We start from the raw sequence: 24,186 nt of genomic DNA, 5'->3' as shown, positions 1-24,186 counted from the left end.
GTTTTGAAAAATACGTAATTTAAACACATCGCTCATTTTTATGTTGTCAATGAGTTTTTGAAGTTTCATTGAATTAGTGTCGTTGTTATTTATTAGTGTGTACCTATTCATTAGTAGTAAATATCGTACTATTCTCGTAAGTATACCTGACAAGTGTGCTCTTTCTATTAGATCTCCACAGCCTACCTCTTTCCAAAAGTCACCCTTCGCCACTGATATGTATGTAATACATAATGGAATAATGTACATACAGTTTCCCGCATTTATCGTTTCCAACATTTATCGTTATTTTTTTAGGGTCACTTGAAAACTGTAGAATCGGGGTTTCACTGTAACTTAATCAGTAGACGAGTGGTCCTTTTTTTGCTTCATTTTCAGGTAACTCTAAAACCTGGTTTTCTAACAATTATGATGAATATTACTTAAGGCTATACTTCAGCTGGGGCACGGTCTAAAACGATTGTGACTGCGCGACGCGAGGATTGTGCAAACAACGCGTGCAGAACAAAACATAATTTGTCATAAAAATTCAACGTGCGTCCATTTAGTGTTCTGTTTATTGTTCTATTTGTAATAATAATATATTCATTGACATGTTTTCTTTTTCAAGTAAATGGGTAACGTTTTTTAGTCATCTTTACACGATTTAAGAATTAATTCCCCCGACCCCGTCACAAAACAAATTGACGTGTTCACAGCTCGACTTTCGCTCTCCGATTGGCAGCCAGTCCGAAATGTCGTCGCACCTATAGTTGAAAATTATTTGCCGTTTTACTGAAGTAACTGCCGTTAAGTCATTTTGTTATTCCATTTGCATTTTCAAATTGTTTGCTAAACGATATTCTATTTGCAGTCTTAAACACGCTCGGTAGTTTTTGTGATAATCTCGAAATAAAAGTTCATATACCTATTTAATTTTTTTTTCTGCAAAGATCGGGGATCACAATATGCCCGATATACACATTATACCCCGTTTACACGTGCATGGATTTACTAGTGTCGGTACGTATTATCAGGTGAGTTGCAAGATTGCATGCATGGATCAAAAAATTTCAGAAGCTTCTGAATTTTCACGCGACAGTTAAATTTTGTGAGATATCTGCGCCCGCGCAGAAGAATGGTAGTGGCAAACCTGCCAAAAAAAAAAACAACTACAAAACATTAACTGTGCAAAACATTTTTGACTTTTACCAATTTTCACAACCGGTCAAATAGATAACATGCTAATTATATCGAATGGCCAAACAATGAGGGCGCAACAGGTGTGCCGTCCGCGTTGAAAGGATTAAGAATGAGATTGACGAGACAGTCAGCACTTTTACGTGTAAACGGTTATTATCGCGATAATTTAAAACACATGCTATCGGTGCCAGTAAATCCATGCACGTGTACAGACGCTATTATCATTATCCCTCTAAGGCAATGATACTCAATTTTTTTTTTCTTCGGGCCAAATAGACATATTTGTTAAGTAACGCGGGCCGCATCACTACTGGTGTAATGAAAAAAATCATGAAACCCCCCTTTTTTACAAAACATTTTTGAGATTTAAAAAATTTTGTGTGTTTTTTAAATTAACCGTGCTTTAATCGTAATTTAAATTAATAACACTCTTATACCAGATATGATGTGGACCATAATGACAATCCTCTTCGGGTGTCACTATTTGTGCGTCAAAGTCGAAACGAATCTCAAGATATACGAAATTCCTGATAATAAATGTGTTTCGGGCTGCACATAAAAGCTTAAAGGGCCGCAGGTTGAGTATCGCTGCTCTAAGATGAGACACAACTTAATTGTGTAAATTCTTCATCCTTCCAGATTATTCTTTTCTATCTACCCATATTAGACACTTAAGCAAATACGTTCATTTACTTCTTTTTTTTTTTACTTTGTCGCAGAGCAATCTCATAATGAGGAATTGCGAGAGTGATAGAATTGGAGAGATCCGGCGCCATGGATCCATGAAGAGGCGCCACGGAAACTTCTTTGATCCAAATCACCAACCTGTGAAGCGGCCTCCTCACCTGAGGGGAAAGGCAATCGGCTTATTTTATCGAGATCGTAATAGAAACAACTTCAATAAAACTGTAAGTTATTTGTTATTCGTTGGTATATTTTGTATCCAGTGTATATTGTATACAAATCTGTATTTCTATCTGAGAACTGTGACGCTCATCATTTTTGCTTGACTGTTGGCAAGGAAAGAGTATTGAATAGAGAGAAGTATTGATACTTACTCACCGATACTTTTCTGTCGATACGATACCACCACCGCTATTACCGCTATTAAAATACTTACTTTTTAAATGTTTACTTTTATTATTACAAATATGTTAGTTTGCGTCTGGGCCGCTTTGAATTCGTACGTTTTCTCTCACTTACATTATTACTTATGTCATACTGACAAACTACTGCGGTGGATGAGAGGCAACGCGTGCAAATTCGATACAACTCTGTGACCGCACCAAAAAAAATATATGTCTATGACAGTGGTGGCCAAACCGTGGCGCATTGGATGATTACAAGTGGCGCATTGCATCTTTTCGCCTACTTATTCTTTTGAAGTAGGCGCCATAACTGAATCCATCTTCATCATCATCATCATCAGGGGCGCGACAACCCGATGTGGGTCCTGGCCTCCTCCAACAGCTCACTCAACCTGTCCATATCCAGTGTGGCCGCTTTCCAATTCGGTACCCCCAGTATACGGCAGTCACTGGCAGCTCCATCCAACCAGCGAATCTTTGGCCTGCCTCTTCTTCTACGCCCTATTGGATCGCTGGACATCACTCTCTTTGCCGGTTCATTGTCATTCATACGGTGCACATGACCTAGCCATCGCAGCAGTGGCGAAGACTTCATACTAGGCGATTATTTAAAGCAGGGGAGGGCAAACTGCGGGCCGCTTGTGGCCCGCCGGGTATTTTTTTGCGGCCCGCCATCATTAATTGTACTTCTGATTACGAATAACTTTTTTATAATTTTTTTAAAAAAACATTGACAATAGATTTGAATTTGAAGAATTTGCTGTTTTGTAAATGTATTAGCTCAGTATGTCTTCCTTGCGTTTCGTCTCACACTATATTGTAATGACTATTTTCTACGATGAACATCGATTTCAATAGATATTGATAGTGTACCGACAGAGCTACAACTTGAGATTATTGATCTACAGTGTGACACTGATTTAAGAGAATTGCATCGTCTTGAAGAAATCTCCAAATTTTACAATGCCCTTAATTCAGACAAATTCGACCGACTTAAACATTATTGCAAGAAAAATGTTCGTTATTTTTGGATCAACCTATATATGTGAACAAACATTTTCGATCATGAACCTCAATAAAAATTATTTACGATCAAATATCTCCGATGCCCATTTACAAGCAGTTTTGAGAATATCAACTACAAAATTAACACCTGAATTTAAAAAAATGTTCAAAAATGCACAACAGTTTCATTCTTCTCATTTTTTTTTTGTAATGTTTATTTTTCGTGATAATAAATAGTGTATATCTAAAAATGGTATTTTACTTGCGGCCCGCCGCTCATTTTGAATTCTTGAATTTGGCCCTCCATCCAAAAAGTTTGCCCTCCCCTGATTTAAAGCCTACCTTCTTAAGAAAAATAATTTTTATTTTCATGTTGACACACTCACAAATAATAATATATTCAATATGCCCAAAGACATCTATCGTATAATTGTCATAATTTTACGATCTTTTCCCATATTTTAATAAGCACCATCTATGGCATCTCTCGAAAGTTAAAAAATATTGAACACACCGCACCGCGTTTCTCTTCACATATTGTATAGGATTATTTTCGCGTGAATCGACGGGTTTTTCAATATGAAGCTTTTTTCTCATTATTTCAAAATGTCTGGCGTCCCGCATACAAATGTACAAGCTGTTTCATTAGCGCTTACGTCGCGAGAGCACATTTATTCAAAATAATTAATAAGAAGATAATTTAAAAAATAATTTCTATGGGATTCAATCACATAAGTATGTATTGATTGTTGTTAAAAATATAAAATAATTTATCTCGTGTTTTTTATTTATTTATTAGTTCACTCATTAGACAATTTTGATATCTGATATTGTACCTACCTAAGTCTGTGTTTTAAATATAGAAGTATTTTAAAATGTCTAGTTTTACGGGTTAAATTATAAATTGTTATGGACCATAATATATATACAACAACGGATATTTTCATAGATGATAGGTAATATATTTTGAGCGTATGTTACGTTTATAAATGTTGAGGAAAATACATAAGTAATTCAAACTAATTGCTTATTTTTATGAACTAATTATAACAAACCAATTAAGCTTTTGAAATTTCTTCATTTTAGCGTACCTATTCATCAGTACTAATATTGGGTTATCTTCTTATTTCCCGCAAATATATCTGACAAGCATGGTTCCTCCCACAGCCTACCTCTTTCAAAAAGTCACTCTTCGCCACTGCATCGCAGTCTCCCAATCTTCATTGATTGAACTGCGCTGCAATCTGGAATCAACAATGACTTTATAATAAAACTACTTCTCTAGTCAGAGGCTCAATCTGAGTATAGGTACATAAATGTACCTTGTTTGCATGATTACATAATATAGATGTTTCTCTATCGTAACTTATTAACTAATCATCATCATTTTGTAAAATTAGACTTTTATACATTTTCTTAAACCATTCAATTTTAGAATACGTATAAAAATTCATTGTCTACACAAATTCAAAGGATATATTTGAATTAAAGGAATAAGTAAAAATTTTCAACATGTCAATATGTCCTACAATGGGTAAATAAAATTGTTATTTCTAGGCTTTTCTCAATTTTCCGGAAGCTCGTCGTTTGAAGATCGAACTTTTACTGGACTCCTTGGAGGGGGAATTCCTGAATCGAGGCGAAAGCAAGAACTACATGATATCCCAACAGGGAGACAAGCAGTTTTTCAGCGACGAGTATATGGATTTAATATCCGTATCGTACTCTGAAAAGTTGCATCAAGCCGTCGTGTTCGGTGGCAGAGAGAATCTCGGCCGCAACACAGATCAGCTCAGTGAGGAACTGCACGAGGATTACCTTGCGAAGACAGAGAACCCGCAGTATAGAGAGATGTTGAATTTCCGAAAGAAGTTGCCGGCCTACGAGCAGCGGGCTGTTATCTTGAAGGCCGTTAGAGACAATCAAGTTGTCGTCATCTGCGGGGAGACCGGCTGCGGTAAAACCACCCAGGTAAATATTTTTAGAGCGAATTTGGGTGGAATGCTTTGAGTCGTGTCGTCTGGAAAGCCACAGAAAATTGTTAAAATCTTATGGAAATTTCAACAGTAACAAAATAGAAATCGTCAGTTGGCACTTTATTTCACTCATGAGTAACTTTGTGAGTGCACGGAGAACCCCGGTGAGTGCGAAGATGACGAGAATTCCATGCACAGTGCACATGCATACATTTATGATGACAATGATGTGAAATAAAAAGTTTTACCACTGTTGTGTTCATCACACTCATTTTTAGTCGATTGAAAGGACAGGCTGGGCTACTTTCATATTTGGTATTTTGAAGAAAAGATAATTACTTCAGTTATTTGGGGTTCGACTGCAAATCATTTATGAAAGAGAGTCGTGGTGCCGCTGGTCATGCCGAATATCACAGTATTTTGGTTCTTCGGATCACCTGTCTTGAAACTTGTTTGATTTGTACTGGGACCCCGTTTTGATTTTTATCGTTAATAATGAGCAATGCGATCGATCAGGTGGGCCAAATGTTGCTGGAGGAAGCGTTTGCGGCGAAGAAAGGCGGCACCGTGTCTATTGTGATCACTCAGCCTCGCCGGATCGCCGCCACCAGCGTGGCGCGCCGCATTGCGTCAGAACAGGCGGAGATCATTGGCTGCAGTGTGGGATATTCGATTCGTCTGGACAGGTATGATACATACTCTCATTGTGACTGAAGGAAGCTCCTCAGCGAGTGCAAACAAATCGAAGCGCATTCACAATCTTTTACTACCTGCAAAAGTGAATCATGGTTTTGAATAATTTTGTTTTCCATTTCCAATGTTGCCATTTATTGTATCAATAGTCAACAGATGTAAATGATATTAATTATCGCAATATTAGCGCAAACCAAAAAGCGCTGTAAAAGTGTTCCGTATTTTTATACCGCGCAGGCAAGTCGCTGCCGTCTAGCCGGCGCATATGTCCAACTAAGTCGAAGCAATAACGATAACGATTAAAATGATATAGACAACATGGTACACCCTTCGGGCCCCGATCGCCATCCCGCATATGCTGATTGCTGAACATCCATCTGTGTAGAAATACAAAAAAAACCTACTTCCATTATTTCAAAATTTGGTTAACATTAAAATTATCATCATCATCAGGGGCACGACAATCCGGTGTGGGTCTTGGCCTCCTCCACCTGTCCCTATCCAGTGTGGGCACTTTCCAATTCGGTACCCCTAGTATATGGCAGTCACTGGCAGCTCCATCCAACCAGCGAATCTTTGGCCTGCCTCTTCTACGCCCTATTGGATTGCTGGACATCACTCTCTTTGCCGGTTCATTGTCATTCATACTGTGCACATGACCTAGCCATCGCAGTCTCCCAATCTTAATTGATTGAACTGCACTGCAATTTAGCTGCAAGTAGTTGGTCTCCTTTCTTGTGCAGGGGACAAATCAGCCCATCCACTCTGGAATCTTTTCTGAAGTCCATACTTGGTGGATTAGGCTATGTAAATGTTTGAGCAGGCTTTCCCCTCCACATTTTATTAATTCACTCTGTAGGTTATGTATTCCAGGCGATTTGTTTGTTTTTAACCCTGACATGGCACCTTTTACCTCATTTAATGTCGGTGGTTCTTCGTTATCGTCAATGCCACTTTGTACTGATTCCTGGTCATGAGTATTATGCCTTGAATTCACTAGGGGACAAATCGTGCAACATGACGCACAACATCTACGTCGATGTTTCGGGAACGAAGCCGCAGAATATGTTTCTTGTTCAAAGTACGTACACACTACGCAACGTCGCAGAATATGTTGTACTTGTCGCAGAAATGCGATAGCCGCCAAAGTGAATCTTATTGCAATATCATTAGAGCACATTTTTGTCTTTCAGGCCTTGTCATGTGATGGTGTCTAGACAATTTTTATTATTCTTTTTACCGACAAGCCGTTGGAGCCAGTGGCACTTCACCTTTTTAATTGTATATATTGTAATATATTTAATGAAATTGAGAGCCTGCACAGAGTTGTTTGGATTATAACCAGAAGATATTATTGTATGATCTTTTTGTAGAATACCCACTCCATAATAAGATAATCTGCTCGCAAATAAGTTATATAATTGTTTGTAAACTTCTATCACTTCACAAATGCACGTTTCAAACATTTGATACTCTACGCACGTCCTGAACTGCAAACATTGTCATCAATTTAAATGTAGTCTGGGCAGTCCATATCATACAAATGTGCGAGATTTAATCAAAACAACATTCGCCGAGACCACACGGGGTTACTTTTAGTGAAACAAAATATTTGTAAACACGTCCACACGTGCGTTTTCATATGTTTTCCAACCGGCAGAAACACAAAAAATGTGCACATTTGTTTAAAATACTTAGTATGATTTTTTTTTATACAAATATTCGCAAACAATTGATATGCAACTTTAAAACAGTGTTTAAAATGTTTATTTATTTACGAGGAGACTTATCTTAATTTGGGACTTGGCATAACACTTGATGGCGATTCCACAACGTTTTTAGTGTAAGTGAATTGACATGATGTATGCATGTTGAAAGATCTTGACTACACATACCTACGTAAACGAGTGTAAATTTATAAACTGTTCATTTTATTATAGGTACACGCGAAGTTAAATATCGATAATATTATGCAATTGAACATAAATAAGACGTAGCCCGACAAATAAGATCTATATAATTGCCTACCCAGACGCCGGATTTTTTTTTTCATTTTACAATATGTAAAAATCCCGTATTTCACAAAAACAGTGAATTTTTAACATAAAAAATGCTGAAGTACTAAAAAACAATAATCGAAAACTTTTAAATGTTTAGTAACGAACAACCGCATTTTTTTTGAAATGTTAATTATAATATTATATACATCCACGTATTAAAAAATATGATATATCATTTAGAAATGAACAACGGCACCACAATGTCATACGCCGGCGCTATTTCTTATTTTTATTTACTGTTTTTTATATAATAAAACAACACTATCACCGATTTATTTGAATATCAATAATTTTTATAGTGAAAACCGCATCGAAATCAATCCAGCGGTTGTCGAGATATTGATTTACATAGCCACATACAAACATACATACAGCGTAGAGATTGCAATACCTGTATTTCAAAACCGGTATACCGGTATTTTTCGATATCAAAATACCGCTTTTAAAAATCAGACAATACCGATATATTCGGTATTGAAAGTGGATATAGAAATAAATTAATTAATATAAAAGGTTTAACAGGACTGTAATTTTTCGTCCGTCTGGTCTTCCCTGTTTCGATTTTGGTGGCCGGTGAGACACGTGCAGGTTTGCAAAATACATACCTGTCTACTTCCGTCAGGTCTATTTTTAGATGTAGGTATTTGAAATTGCGCTCAAATACAATACAATATACATGCTCGAACTAGCTCGTGTAGGTAGGCGCCGTAATAACATATATGACGTAAGCTATTGTCGAGCCGAGCCGCGAATCTGGAATGTATTATTTATTGGCGACAAAATAATTTTGTCGAAAATATAATAATATTAATAATATTTAATTACGATATTCAAAAAAATAGTATTTTGGATGTGCTATGCTATACCTACCAATATACATTTTTTATATCGTATAGTACGCGGACCACATATTGCCATATTATATAGATTATATTAAGAAACTCGGTTATCTACGAGGAATGGTTATCAGCCATTCGCCGAATTCATTGGAACCTTGCTGTGTTACATGTTTTACCTTGTTCATAAATATTTAAGTTATTAGCAGTCAATTATTTTTCGTTTTATTTCTCTCGGAATAAGTAATGTTTTCGGAGATGTGAACGAACGACAACTATTTTAAATTTACCACCAATTTCACCCGATATTTGAAAACGGGTCTCAAAATAACATTTTCTTTTGTTGTTTTTCAAGAAAATACTTAAAAGTTTTAATACTTTGGTCCTTGATATTATCGACACTTGCAAGTATCGATATAGATACCAAGCAATAAGCATCTATATTCTATACTTGATGATATGTTTTTCTTTCTTATGTTGGATGACGTCCCTATTACACGAAATATTGAAGTTAATATTACGAGAAATGGTTGTTAGCCATTCGCCTTATCTACTAGATCCTTGCACTTGATCAAACATTGAAAAAACACAATGCTATGCCAGCCGCGGGATCGAACCCGTGTCTTACCAGAGACAGGTGCTATACTAACTAGGCCATGGTGGGTGCCATATATAAATATATGGGTTGGTATCTATATAAGAATGGAAATTACCATTTCCACCCCTACGCATATGGGCTTCCACAGAGGTGTAATTATATAGACAGTTTATAACTAACAGATATATAACAGTTTTTAAGAGGAATGGTTAGCCATTCACTCATCTCATTCCGTTCAACGGTGAAGCTGAGTTGTGTAGGTAACGTCGTCATTACCACAAAAAATAGTAAGCTTATGAAAATTGGTGTTTTAATTTTTTTATTTTACGGAGATAAAAATAACATCGCATGTTATTGCAATCCAACTAATTATAGGTACCTACCTAAAGATGGTGTTATCACTCTGAAATGAATAAAGAAGTTAGACTTGCACTAGATTATCACGGAGTTATGTTGATCACTATGTTCTAAAATTAAAAATAGTAAATTTTATTTATTTTTCTGTAATGGATAGAACAAAAAATATCAAATTAAATTATGGATATATTAATTTTCGAATATACAGGTCGATAATATTTTCTTTATTAACAAATATGAATCAAAATAATTCATAAAAAATCGAAATAAAACTAAACGTTTTTTTGCATTGATTTTTTTTCTCGGCAACCAAAATAATAGATATAATTAACATAATTATTTTTCATCGTTAGAGTTTCGATGTATTTTAATACTGTTATTAAATTAATTTTATTATTTCACTGTTTGTGTGAAAATTCATAAAAATTCCCTATCACGCAGTTTGGACCATACCATCGCACTTGCCAATTCCTACGCACGAATGACGATGGGTTGCCCCCTTGCGCTCGCTCGTGGAGCGTACATATGCAACATGTCGCGGATCACGTAGAAAAGCCTCGCTATGTTGCGTACAACGTACGGAACAGTTCGCAACGTTGGGGCAGCTCGTAGACTCAATGCTGCACGCCATGTTGCGAGACATTTTGTCCCCTAGTGAGTACAAGGCACAAGCGAAGCGACATCGTGAAACATGTCTCGCGTCACGTAGAAAAGCCGCATATGTTGCGTCCAACGATGGGCGACAGAGCGCAACGTTGCGCCAGCACGTAGACTCAATGTTTGGCGTCATGTTGCGATACATTTTGTCCCCTAGTGAATTCAAGCCTTTAATGTTAGTGTTGCCGGCATCATTATGGGGGGTATTTAAATGTTGATCAGAGAAACCCACCCACCGGGCAAGAATACGGTGTTGTATCATGCCATCGTCATCCTTGCACATTGAGATACGAGGCTTGAAACCCTTCCTAACATTATTTATCTTTCTATAGAACAGCCGGCTTTCTTGGGCTTTATAGTGTTCTTGGAGTAGGATCATTTCCTTTTTTAAATAATCACGTTTCTTTTTCTTGTGTAGTTTCTTTTCGTCACGCCGGCGCTTTTTATACTCATTGTCCGATGCTCGTATTTTCTTCTGTAGCATCATTAAGTAAGCCTCATTCTTTCTCGTAGTGACTTTGCAGCGATCTTCGTCAAACCATTCTGATCGTTCACCTGTTTTTCGGCGTCCTAAGGTGTCATTAGCTGAGGATACTATGGCAGTCTTGCACTCTTCCCAGTGTTGATTCACCTCTTCATGGTCTCAAAATTAAAATTACACTTACTGAAAATGTGTTTTTTAACGTTCCATCAACTTTTAATTGAAATTTCGCTTCCAAGAGCAGACAGACACATTTGATTTTCCAAATATAAAGTGGCGTACGGAGATAACCGGATAGACTCCGGATCATTGGACTTATCAGTTTTTAACCGGACACAGTTTTGTCTCCGAGCTTTGTCAGCTCTGCCTAAAAGACTTGCTTATGTGCCGAATTATACAGGGTGACGATGGTATCCCCTAAGAGTGTCCTCATATTTTGGTTGAAAGGGAAGAGTTTCTCAACTCGGTCCGACCGGTCGGTCATTGCGACTTAGATGTATCTACGAGAGAAATTTTCTCAGCTTTCAACAAATTGTAAGCATTATACGGTGAGCGAGAAGGTCTTTTCTTATCGAGGATTGACTGCAGTATTATATGGATAGGAATCACCCACACTAGTGCACGCCGACCAACGTCATGGGAAGTCAATCGCGGGAGACTCAGCACGACTTTGAAGGTTACTTCACGTTCTGGAGACGTACATGTGATAGAGGCAAAAGCAAGTATAGAAGATAATTTTTTTTGGATTGTTTTTAATAACTACTTCTCCAGCTCAGCTTGAACAGATTCCTCCGCTCACTCCCTCACAAGTCTCAGTAGACCGTCAAGCCACCGATTCGTGGTCTTCCGGCACTCCGTTTCCCTTCCGGTCCACTAATTACGAGGCGCATTGTTGGTGCTTGCTCATCCATATAATACAGTAAAACCTTGTTAATACGAATTCCACGGGACCGAAAATCGAAAAAAAATTCGAATTACAAATTATGAAATGTATGGGGAAAAAATATAAATTTTTTTTTTTTTTTTGATTTTCATTAATATTGTTATATATTAATACCTACCAAATTTTCGGTTCTGTGTGTGTTTTTATTACCTTCCTAAAATAAGTAAATTATGATTTTTTAAGAAAAGTCTGTCACAATTTTTAATGACTGGCTCATGAAATAGTGTACTTAATTACAATTTATTGAATATTTTTATATGCCAGGACTCTGAAATAATTTCGAATTACGAAATTCGAATTAAAGGTATGGTTTTATATGAAAATAATGTTCAAGGGACTTTTTTCTCGCTAAAATTTCGAATTATCCGTGTTCTTATTAACGAGGTTTTACTGTATGATATGTGATGTGATAGGAACATCCCGGTCGTTGACAGTGTCGTCAAAGAGCAAATAGAGCTAATGTCATAATGTAACTTTAACTACATACATAGTGGATCTCAGATAAGGCCGCTACAGACGTACAGTTTTCGTAACAGGTTGAAGATGCCAGTTAATACGTAATGGCGGCCATACAGATATCTTTGGTAGATAATCTGCTGCGCCCACGGACGGACAGTTTTCGACCTGTAGATGTCTGCCAGGTTCAAACTGCCAGCGACCCCCACTCCCGTGTTTTTGTAAAACTGTTGGAATTTCGACTCGCCGAAAGTTCTCGGGTGACGCTAGATGATCATGACGTTAAGTAGAATATACCGCGCATTTACAGCTGCGGTTGGTGTTGCTTGTTATAAAATACAAATTCATTTATTATTAATAATGTAATAATATATATAATTATATAATAATAATATATAATAATAATATATAATTACACCCACGATGGCCGAGTGGCTTAAATGCCGGCCTATAGAGTCGAGGGTCCCAGGTTCGAATCCTGGGTCTGGCTAGTACACATATTGTGTTTTTCATTTTGTGTATGAGTCAGAGTATGGACCTAATAGGTTGAGCAAGTGGCTGACATCCATTTCTCGTAAAAAAAAAAAAATCTGTCAATACAAACCTCCACTCTGTGTGGAGGCCCATATGATCCTATTAGGATCGGACATGGTCGAAAGAAAGAGAATAATATGTACGCGGAGATCGCAAATATTATATTTTATTTATTTTTACGAGGGTAAAACAAAGTTATAATTAATATTAATACTTTCGACCGAAGGTACTTGATGGAATTTGAATTTAAATTCTAATGGATTCAAGCTCTGTACTATTCCTTTTAAGTTGTTTTTTGCGAAACTTTTTTACTATATAAGGTAGAGTTAAGGGTGTTCGTTGTCAGTGTGTGTTTGCCTTTGGTGAGTGTACACGACGCCTGAAGATGCCGAAAGGCGAAACCCGGGTCGCAAAAAACGACTTAAATGGAAAAGTACAGAGCTTGAATCCATTAGAATTTAAAGTTATAATTATTTATGTAAACATATTATTTTATACAATATAATATAAATGTTAAAATTTTAGAGAGCGTTATAAATATTAAGTTATTGTGAAAATATAGACTAATAACTCAGTAGGTATTCAAATTTTATTTATTGTATGTAGTGAATATTACAAATAATTTAAGACGTTCACAACATAAATTAATATAGGTACCTAATTTTGAATGACAATGTCGGTAAATCTAAATAAAATTTACGTATATATTTTAATAATATCATAGTAATTAATTATTATACTGATGATTGATGTAAATATAATTTTGTGGCATGTTTAAATTTATTGTATACCTATATAAATATTACCGTATTCTAAAAATATGACCAAATAGATAAATACTGACTAATATCTCGATTAAAGGGAATAATTTATTCAAAAGAAAAGATTATAGTTCATATTTTATATTTACACGAATGTGTATAATATTGTTTCGGTGAATCGATAAAATACACAATCCACTAGCGAAATCATGATTTATTTTACCAACGTCATTGCTGTGTATTTTATGTCAATTTGTTTCTAATAAAAACAATTATAATTATAATAAATTCAAAGTAAAATTATTCGTGTACTTATCAATATCGTTCAAGTATACCCTACTTAAAACTAATTTAACACTACCCCTGTGTATTATCTCCGCAAACTTAACCTCCATAGTTTTTGACACTTGCTCTGCCACAGACAATAACTGTACGTATATGGGCACATCTGTTGACAGTTGGACAGATTTAAATGGGGTAGTTAAACTGATCTGTGGTGTGGCCACTAACGTATTGTCTGTGCCATGTTCTTCAACCTGCTACTCAAACTGTACGTGTATGGGAAGCTATAGACCTTATAGAAGATTAATGTTTTACTAGAATTTATAATACTGCTGTTTTACAATTTTAGATAAGTTTGCATGTCCCTGACAATTGTGCTACCTTGTCAACAGCACTCCTCCGCGGCCGTGGGGAGGCTTGGAAGTGGTCACGACAGGAATTGTGGCGCAACGTTTGCAGAAGGACCCCGCCCTCCTCTCCATGACGCACCTTATCCTGGACGAAGTCCACGAGAGAGACATCACTTGCGACATCCTCATGGCTATCGCTAAGCAGGTAACCTTACACTCGCTGCGACTTCTTGTCATAAAAAAATGCATCAAAATAAAGAAAAACATATCCTTCTATCAAATAATACTTCAAAACTAATAAGTAGGTATTTCATTTTCTAATATTTTTAAGTTATCAATGATAATGATTGAATTAGACGCAAGTCATTTTGCACTGCAGATTTATTTATAATATATATAACCCTATCGCCAGTAAGTCTCGTCATATGACAATTTCATAACATTTCCTCTTATTATAGACAAACTCTTTGATTTTTCCCCTTTCTGTTATGTGAAAGCTAAGCTGTCGTCAGTGGCAAAATGATAACTGCTTTGCATTGACATAAACTTCAATTAACGTATTGTGTATTCATCGACCTTGGAAAGCAGTTGCTAATTAGTGATCAAAAACCTGGAAAACTTTTGGTGGAATTTTGAAAATTCTCTGATTTTTGTTCTCGTGGTTGACTGTAAAATACATATGTTTTAACTCCTGTCTGCAGATATTGGCACTGAGGAAAGACTTTAAATTGATTCTTATGAGTGCCACGATGGAGGCGGAGCGTTTCTGCCGCTATTTTGGAGGATGCCCGATGGTATTCATCCCTGGGCTCATGTACCCTGTAGAAGAATTCTTTTTGGAGGACGCGCTTCAGCTGACAGGCTTCCGGGACTTCCCTTCTCCTCCTCAGCTCGACTCAATCCACTGCCACAGGAGGAGGGATGAGATGACGACCAAGTGGGAGGAGCACCGCCGGGCGACAGAGTCGCACCTGAAGAAGTTAAAAGGCAGCGGGAAGTATTCCGACGAGGTGCTGAACTCTCTGAAGAATCCCACCAGCGAAGATCTGAATGCGGATCTCGTCGCAGAATTGGTGCGCCATCTCGCCAGAGGAGCTCCCGGGGCGATTCTGGTGTTCATGCCTGGCGTTAAGGACATCTCGAACGTGTGCGAGAGGCTGAACTCTCGCCCCCTGCCCCCCCACATCCTCTTGCCTCTCCACTCTCATCTGAACTCGAGTGACCAGGCCGCCATCTTCAAAGCTCCGCCTCCAGGTGATACATTGTTTTTCTTGTACACTTCACTGCAATTTATCAGTGGCAAAGACTATAGTAGGCGATCATTTAAAGCCTACCTTCTGAAGAATTAATTAGGTAAAAAAAATATCTATAGTAATATATTAATTATTCTATAAACAATAGAGCCATCCGTCTATAGGTATTGAATTTAGGATTCACATACACATAAATATATTGTATCCGAGTATATCAGATCTTCTACTATGAAATGTTTACAAAGGCTTGGCATAATCCCAAGATTTTTTGTATGAAGTTTGACAAGAAGTCCGACTAATGATTCGTGGTTTAGCAGCACTTTTTTTTAGTAAACTATCTATTATAGCGACCATTGTCTTCTTTTAGTGAAATATCTTTTATAATAAAGTAAAATATATTTTATGTTCAGTAAATAATTATCATTGAAATACCGAAGATAAAACAAAATTCAAATTAAAGTCCCGTAAATATGGTTGTCCCATGACTATTTTCCAGTTATCTACCTACCACTGCCTACCTTCGATGTCTCTTTCAATACGTTAATTATCATTTTCATGTTTGAACCCTTTGCATTGGATGCAGCAGAAAAGGGAGCCATATACGTAATGTACCTTATTTCTGTTATGGCATTTGGAAATATTTAGCACACGCGTGAAGCATAGTTAAGTTGGTATTCTCCACAAATATTAATGTCACTCAGTTACCATTCCTATTTTCTCATTCATGCAATGGCTGCCATTACACACATTACACTACACCAATATGGGATATTTCAACTAAATAATAATGCCAAAGTGTAGTATTATTGACTGCTTATTGTGACAGTTGTCTTATCATATGCATTGCCAATTGGCTAATAAATGTTACAGCAGTAGTGTTAAGTTCTCTGCGGATGAAACTGCAATGTGAAATCAGTTGTAGCTGACTTAATCAGTGTACCGGAGGTCCTTTCTTTTTGCTATTTATTTCATACATCTAGGCTCCATTTATAGAAAAAGATTTTTCTCAACAACTTTGATAATATCATTGTATAATATCAATTTTAAGCTCTATATTACGACAGCTTACCCTGGATAAACGTCAGATTTCTTTATTCAATACTTGAAAGCATCTAAGCGACACTTTTTGAGCATAGACAATCATGAAAAAACTGCTATTATATGGCAAAACCGCTATTATAAGTGTAGACAATAAGTACAAATATAAAAGTCATTTACAATGAATAAAATTCAAACATTTTAAATCAATAAAATTCGCCGTTTTCAAAAATCAGTATAGCATAATAGAGTTCGCCAATACATTTCATAAAATTTAAATAATTATAAAGTAACCTTTGACACAAAGACATTCGTGCTATGCGGTCCACACACCAAAGCAAATATTCGCGGCGAATTAATTCGCAGCGAATATTCGCCAATCAAGCTCGTATTGGCTTACGGGAAAGAGCACGCGACGCACAGATTTCGGAAGGGAATTAAGTTATTATCTTACAAAGTTCAATATGGAGCGCTGCGATTGTTTGACGTTTCGGTATCGAGCATTCAAATATATCAATAATTTTATATTATTATTGATACAATTTGTCTCCAACACTGCCATCCATTCGCATTTACCCCGTCAAAATATCCCGATAAAAGCACCCGCATCGGTATGGAAGGTCCGGTCAAAAGAGTCTCAAAAAATAGCCAAATATATGACAAATTGATGGCTTTCATTGTATTTTTAGATCTCCTGCGTGAATAAATGTTTCGTTTGTTCATTAACAACAGGTAAGTAGGGAGCATTACAGCGGTGTTGGCTTTGACCGGACCTTCCGTACCGATGGCGGGTGCTTTTTTCGGGATATTTTGACGGGGTACTTGGTGAAAATACAAAAATGCGAATTTTTCACGTAATTTCAATGGAAAAACCATAAAAATAAATGAAAAAATATGCAATAAAATTACTCAAAGGTATGCATTTAAAAAATGTGGAGAAAATGTTTTGTGTTAAAACTTGGCGGCCGCTCAAAATCAAATTTCTGATGTATTTAGTCTATGGCTCCAACCAATGCTACCACCTATAATACACTTTTACGCGAATTGGCTAAACGTAGCAATTCTGAAAGCGCTATAGTGTACGTATATTTTTCATATTTAATTCATAAAAATTATAGAATATTTGGCGTAAAATATTAATATTATTTACAATATTAAATCTGGCGCGGAAATAAAATTATTTAGTCTATGTCTGCGTCGCTGTCGCATTGGTGTGATGCCAAACGCTAAATTCGCATCAAATGCAAGCGGTAGCGGCTGCGTTGCGAATTCGCTGTGAATATTCGTGTTGGTTTGTGCGAGCCTTAAACCTTCGTATAAAAACGCTCTAAATAGTTATGCGAAAATAAGGAACATTTTTCAAAATAACATTATAGATAACAATATTTTTTATATAAAATATTATTATCTTATGAAACTTAATCTTATGAAACGTATCTGCATTGCAACCGCGTTTATCGTCGGCTTTCGTAGACGACATTAATTATTATTGTTACAAAATTAGCCATTTCCAAGGTTGACAAAGAGGTAGCTTTATTTAAAAAAAAAAGCCAAAATATAACCAACACTCGAAAGAAATAGGAACTTGCATATTTGATTACATAGGTATTGTCGCCAACGTAATAATTGTATTGTTAATTATTAAGTTTATTAAAATATTTCACTGTTCTCTGTGACCGTACTCATTGTTTACGCTTATAATAGCGGTTTTGCCATAGTTGTCTATGCTCAAAAAGTGACGTTTAGATACTTTCAAGTAGAGAGTAAAAAAATCTGACGTTTCTCCGCGGTAAGCTCTCGGTAAATAGAGCCCAATTTTATTCAAGAGACTGTGTAAACATGACAATAATTCCTTTTATATAATTGGTTTACAAATTTTTGTGTTGTATGGTCACATATTAAGAGGTACATATTTGTATTGAAATGGTTTAGACGTGTTACAGGTGTACGAATCTTACATGGATATTCAGTAAGTTCTACCAGGTAGACTGATGACATCCATGCCGGGTTGTATTTTAACATTCCATTCATTGTTTATCAAATCAAATCAAATTTATTTATTTTACATTTATAATGAACATAACAAATTATAAATTCATACATAAAATAAGTAATGAATAATTTTTAAAAATAGAAATACAGAGAAGTGTGAGTTAATATAAAATAAGAAAAGAAATAAAATAAATAACAAAAATAACAAAATAAAAGTATGTAGATGGAAGCACACAGAGTGAACTTTGATAGACCCTATCTTAAAAACAACGTCCACCTAAATTCACCCTCACGTAAGTGGAATATATCAATATCCGAAGCGATTTCATTAAACATGGTTATTGCCCTCCCAATTGGCATTACTAATGGCAGGTTAGTTCTGCACAGTGGGAGAACAAACAACGGACGCCCTCGATTTCTAAGGTAATTATCAGAGACACACAAGCCAACACCACCAAGAATGGTAGAGTTCACATTTACACCGCGTATAAGTCTGAAAAAATATGTAGCTAAATAAAGATCCCTTCTAAATTTTATGCTACAGTATGTAAGCATCCCTAAGAGAAAATCAGTCGGATAGAGCCACGGATAATATCCATACAGCCGAAAGTAAAGGAGTCTTAAAAATTTCTTTTGGACTCTCCACCATAAGGCCGTACTTCAACTGATGCGGGGCCCAAACGATAGACCCACTCTCAAGTCTGCTATATGCCTAGTTATGCGTCAAATAGTTCACCAGTGTACACGTGATGTAGTTTCGTCATTTCCTGATTATAATACAAGGGTTTTAAAAAGTTAGTATTTCTGAAAAAATTATAGTATAGGTTGCGCTAGCGTTTGCATCACTAACAATGGCAATCATAAATTGGTTTGAGGTAGGCCTATGGCTATGCATCACGCATGCGCTCCAATGTAATTGTCTAAACAAGTGTGGAGTCTTATTTGATACATACCTCCATGCAAACGTAACGTATATCAGCTTAGGGCGGTGGTATTCAAAGTGTGCACCGTAAGAAATGCCTAGGTTTTGTTGGCTGTTGGAAAGAAACCAATTCTAGACAATCTTGATTTAATGTGCAATCACGGTGATATACTTATATGCTCTGTAACTAAATGTGAGCTGCTCTTTCCATATAACTACGGTGACCATTCCTCTTTTAGTTTACCCAAAAAAATATTATTCACAGATTGACAATAAACCTCACAAAAGCTAAAAAATCTTCTGAATTTTTCACATAGCATACAATTTGTTAGGGTGCCCTGAAATGAAAAGTTTGATAACCACCGGCTTAGATTAATTGCTCCATCTTATAAAAGCAATACTATATTGTTTGAAATGATTTTGATGTTCCCCCCAGGAGTAAGGAAGATTATTGTGTCGACTAATATTGCGGAAACGTCCATCACCATAGACGACGTGGTGTACGTGGTGGACTGCGGCAAGATGAAGTTGACGCACTACGACGAAGACACTGACATCCGCATCCTTCAGGCGGAGTGGGTTTCCAAGGCCAACGCTCACCAAAGGTACACCATTTTTACCGTCTGACTGTTTCTAATAGACACCATGCAATTTCATTGGCCACTCGTCACATTCAAGCTGTTGTCAACTATTTCGAATTTTAATTAAATTAAAACACAAACGGACACCTGCACAGTAAGTGCGAACTGAATGTTTTTGAGAGAAAATTTCTACCCTGTATTTATGGGCCAATCAGGGACAGCAATATTTGGTGAAGATCAGCGGCGGCTCCTCTAATACCATGCAAGTGCTACGCACTGCCTGCATTTTTGAAGACATCGCTCAACTTTTCATTGTTATTCATATGTGTATCACTCACTTCGCGAAGTAGAACATGTAGCAGTATTATGAACAATACTCCGTTCATTTGCGCAAAGCGATTGCGATCCAAATAGATTTTCAGTTTGCACAGGATTACAATGAGGTCATTGTATACTTCTTAAACGGTAGTCCAATGTTCCTGTGGTAGCATTTTGTATAGTATTTTTTACACACTTTATGATCGGCGCACGAAATTTAGGACTCTAGAAACAAAAATGCCAGTTTATGTTTTATAACAATGTTGGTGAGTTAATTTATAATAATAAACCCTCCCTCACCCTGCAGCGGTGCTACAAAAGCGACCTACGTGCTGCAGGTCTGACATGGCGGGAGGCGCAAGAGTTGGCGATGGACTGAGGGAAGTGGCGCGAACTTGTGCTTGCCCTATGCTCCAATGCTGGGTATAGAAGGTAAACCATTGCGCACTACCAGAAAATGCTATTCTGAAGACCACCGGCCGCCACTGGTGAAGATTCAATGCAATGTATGAAGATTGCAGTGCATTTCAGTCAATTCGGATTGCAAGACTAATGTTGAGCAATTCAATAGATACAGAAGAAGAGACTGGCTGGATGGAGCTACGATTATCGAATACTGAGGGTACCCAACGTCTAAGCGGACACTATTTTATATAGGTACAGGAAACAGTTAGAGGGAAACCCTAACCCACCCCGCATTGTTGCACTCCTGACGATGAAAACGCAATATATTATAATATTCTAAATTATTTAATAATCAGGACCGATTTTGTACACCATGATTAGCTATATGTAGTAGAATCTTAGATACATATACAAATGGTTTTTCATTGATTTCGTTTACGATCATAGATGTGCCTACCAAATTTCCAATACAATTCTTTCAAATAAAAATCTGCAAATACTATGTGCCATTAATCCATTAATTGAAGTTACCAAGTTAGAATTATAAAAAATAAGAAATATTTTTTATTTTTCCAATTTGTCAACACTTTATTACTGTACTTTATTACGATTTATTGATTATTTTTATATGCCAGGACTCAGAAATCATTTCAAATTACGAAATTCAAATTAAAGGTATGGTTTTATATGAAAATAATGTACAAGGGACTTTTTTTCTGCGAAAATTTCAAATTACAGCGAATTTCGAATTATCCGTGTTCTTATTAACGAGGTTTTACTGTAAAGGGGCTCGTAAATGAGCAACTTTTTAGGGCAATATGATACAGCAATTATTGTGTTGCTGTTATGTAATAGTTCCCCAAAATATGAAAATACTAGTCTACGTTACCGAAACTTTCCATCTATTGCCTTTGCTTTCTGGCAGCATGGTTGGTCGATATATCAAATGCAATCGAAAATACGACAATAATTGATAGATAAATCTATTTCATTCTGGCTCTGCTCCGTATGTGCGTCACTGTTTGACCTCACCCCTAGCAACTATAAAAACATTGTAGTGACAGCCGATTCGACAATACATTGTTATAATTTTTCACTGTGATTATTACTATTACTAATCGTCAATTCACACTACGTACAATGAATAAATGGACAAACGACAGAGTATTGGAGCTTATTAATGAGGTTTATTTACGTCCGAAGCTATGGAACGTGGAAGCCAAACTATATAATGATCCTAATAATATGAAAAGGCCAACTATCAAAGCTGCACAAACTTCAAATTTTGACATTCTTTTAAAGTTATTAAATAAATAATTATCAATAACTAATTTCGGGTTTATATTACTTATTGTTTCACGTTTGTTTAAGTAGGACCCGATCCAAATCCTACTTTCATTTTGGATTTGTTTATTTATATGGTGCAGAAATTTCATTGTCGGCCGTTTTTGCTTATCTCTAATCACGTGTACGCACAAAATACATCGGCCTCACTTACCCGACACTGATGTCGGGTCATACATTGCCCAGCAACCGAGCAATAGTCGCACCATTTTTTTGGTAATTGTATCGGCAATCTGCAATTTTTGATGCTCGTTTACGGGCCGTTTTAGGTCTTCGTTTCAGTTGTTAATTAGGGTATATGTCATTTGAACACGTTACTCGTGTGCAGATTTAACTTTTTGTAAGACTATAACTTAATTATTGTCCACATACAACTATTCATTATTATGGTAACTGTGTATGATGTGATTGCAGACGGGGCCGTGCGGGGCGAGTGCAGGCCGGGCAGTGCTGGCACCTGTTCAGCGGCGGGCGGGCCGATCTCTTGGACAAGCGGCCCATACCTGAGATCCTTCGATCGCCGCTCCACGAGCCTCTGTTGGCCGTTCTTCTGTTGAGGCTGTCTCCTCCGCAGCCCTTCCTCTCCTCGCTGCTGGACGCTCCTTCGCCGACCGCCATTGTCAACGCTGTCTGTCTCCTCACCAGGTATGCAATTGACATGTCTTGATATGCTTCGATTCATGGGGCTTCGGTTAATATTGACGACTCCTAACGAATGTCTCGCTCACTCTTAGATGTTCGTCAGTCTAACTGTAATTCTGCAAATGAACCATTTTTGAAAATGTTAACCTTTTAACAGCCCAGCTGATAATACTAGGTATAATCTCCAGGGCCCAAGAATTAAATATCTAAAATTTTATATCTAGCACTTACATAATATTATGAGACATCATTTGAAGTCCGTCGAAAGGGTTTTTCATTCATAATTTCATGAAAATGTCGGAAAATTTGCACCAAGGGGTTATCACAACACTGCAAATTTTCAAGAAATAGTTCAAAACTATTTTTAAAAAATTCAAAAAAATTAATTAACAAATACACATATGTTCATTATTTTCACTGACCACATAAACACCTCTAAAAGTTTTCTTCCATATGGTAAATTTCGAAACACGGCTCAAAGCATAGTGCAATGTCATATTGCTTGCACAAATACCGAGTTTCACTATGTTTTTTATTGTTTTTTGTATTATAACATACGTAACACCTTCTGGTGACACTATTTTTTTTTCTGTGGGTGATATTTTACCCATAAAATGTCTCTCCGTAAGCCTGGTGGGTAGCGGCACCTTCCGCTTCAAATTTGTCTTTGGCTCTGTCTTGTGTTTTTGAATCAGTTGATCGATAACTTTCAACTGAAAGTCACCTAAGGGCTGTTTTTTACCAGTTTTTTGTTGGTACAATATATGTGCGCGCATTCAGTAACGATAAACCTAATAGATGGTGTTAAATGAAAAATAACATCCGACCATCATTCAACACTGTTATCCAAGCTATCTGGATAACAGGCACCGCTAGCTCAGGGTACTGGGTTTCCACACTATCCCTCTGATGAATTCCAATCCTGTTACGGAAAGGACCATCGAAATCAATTGGTATTCGATGGATAATGTTTACCATACCGCTGCAGCGGTTAATTGCGAGCACTGAAAACTTGACTCTATTGGACGCCAAAGCCTTTTCTATGAAAGAAAAGAACATAAAAGAACATAATATTACGGGATACAATTAAATTAAATGAAACACCGTGATAATTTTAACCTCACTGTATTTAAAGAAAATGCAATTAAAAGTCAATGGTACATAAATGGCGACATGACGCCATAGAAAAATCACCACCGTTCACAAACGACGAGGTTATAATACATAAATATTTACGTTATACAAAAGACACAATATCAGCGTCTGCAAACTAAAATTTTAACACAATAAGTTCTCAGCAACTAACTTAAACTTAAATCAAAATATCCACATGTGAGTGAGGTTATAATTAAAACAAAAACTTAAAATTAATTAATACTAAAAAATGAAATGTATTTACAGCCGCATAGCGATTCCGCTATGCGGGATATGC

At 36.6% G+C, this 24,186-nt stretch overlaps 1 protein-coding gene across 1 annotated transcript in view; it reads left to right on the top strand.

The window, feature by feature from the left end:
- Positions 1 to 24,186, top strand: part of LOC147079258 (ATP-dependent DNA/RNA helicase DHX36-like) — a 51,686-nt gene that overhangs the window by 5,028 nt on the left and 22,472 nt on the right. The window contains exons 2-8 of the mRNA XM_085954854.1: positions 1,902 to 2,090; positions 4,833 to 5,246; positions 5,768 to 5,937; positions 14,302 to 14,464; positions 14,961 to 15,513; positions 19,901 to 20,069; positions 22,527 to 22,757. Coding sequence (XP_085810980.1) covers positions 1,914 to 2,090; positions 4,833 to 5,246; positions 5,768 to 5,937; positions 14,302 to 14,464; positions 14,961 to 15,513; positions 19,901 to 20,069; positions 22,527 to 22,757 — 1,877 coding nt within the window. The 5' untranslated portion in view covers positions 1,902 to 1,913. The remainder of the gene's footprint in view (positions 1 to 1,901; positions 2,091 to 4,832; positions 5,247 to 5,767; positions 5,938 to 14,301; positions 14,465 to 14,960; positions 15,514 to 19,900; positions 20,070 to 22,526; positions 22,758 to 24,186) is intronic.

Source organism: Rhyacophila brunnea, unplaced genomic scaffold, assembly GCF_057557595.1.
Source record: "Rhyacophila brunnea isolate RB1 unplaced genomic scaffold, BYU_Rbru_1.0 scaffold_10, whole genome shotgun sequence".
NCBI classification, from domain to species: domain Eukaryota; kingdom Metazoa; phylum Arthropoda; class Insecta; order Trichoptera; family Rhyacophilidae; genus Rhyacophila; species Rhyacophila brunnea.
This window is presented reverse-complemented; position numbering and strand designations above follow the sequence as displayed.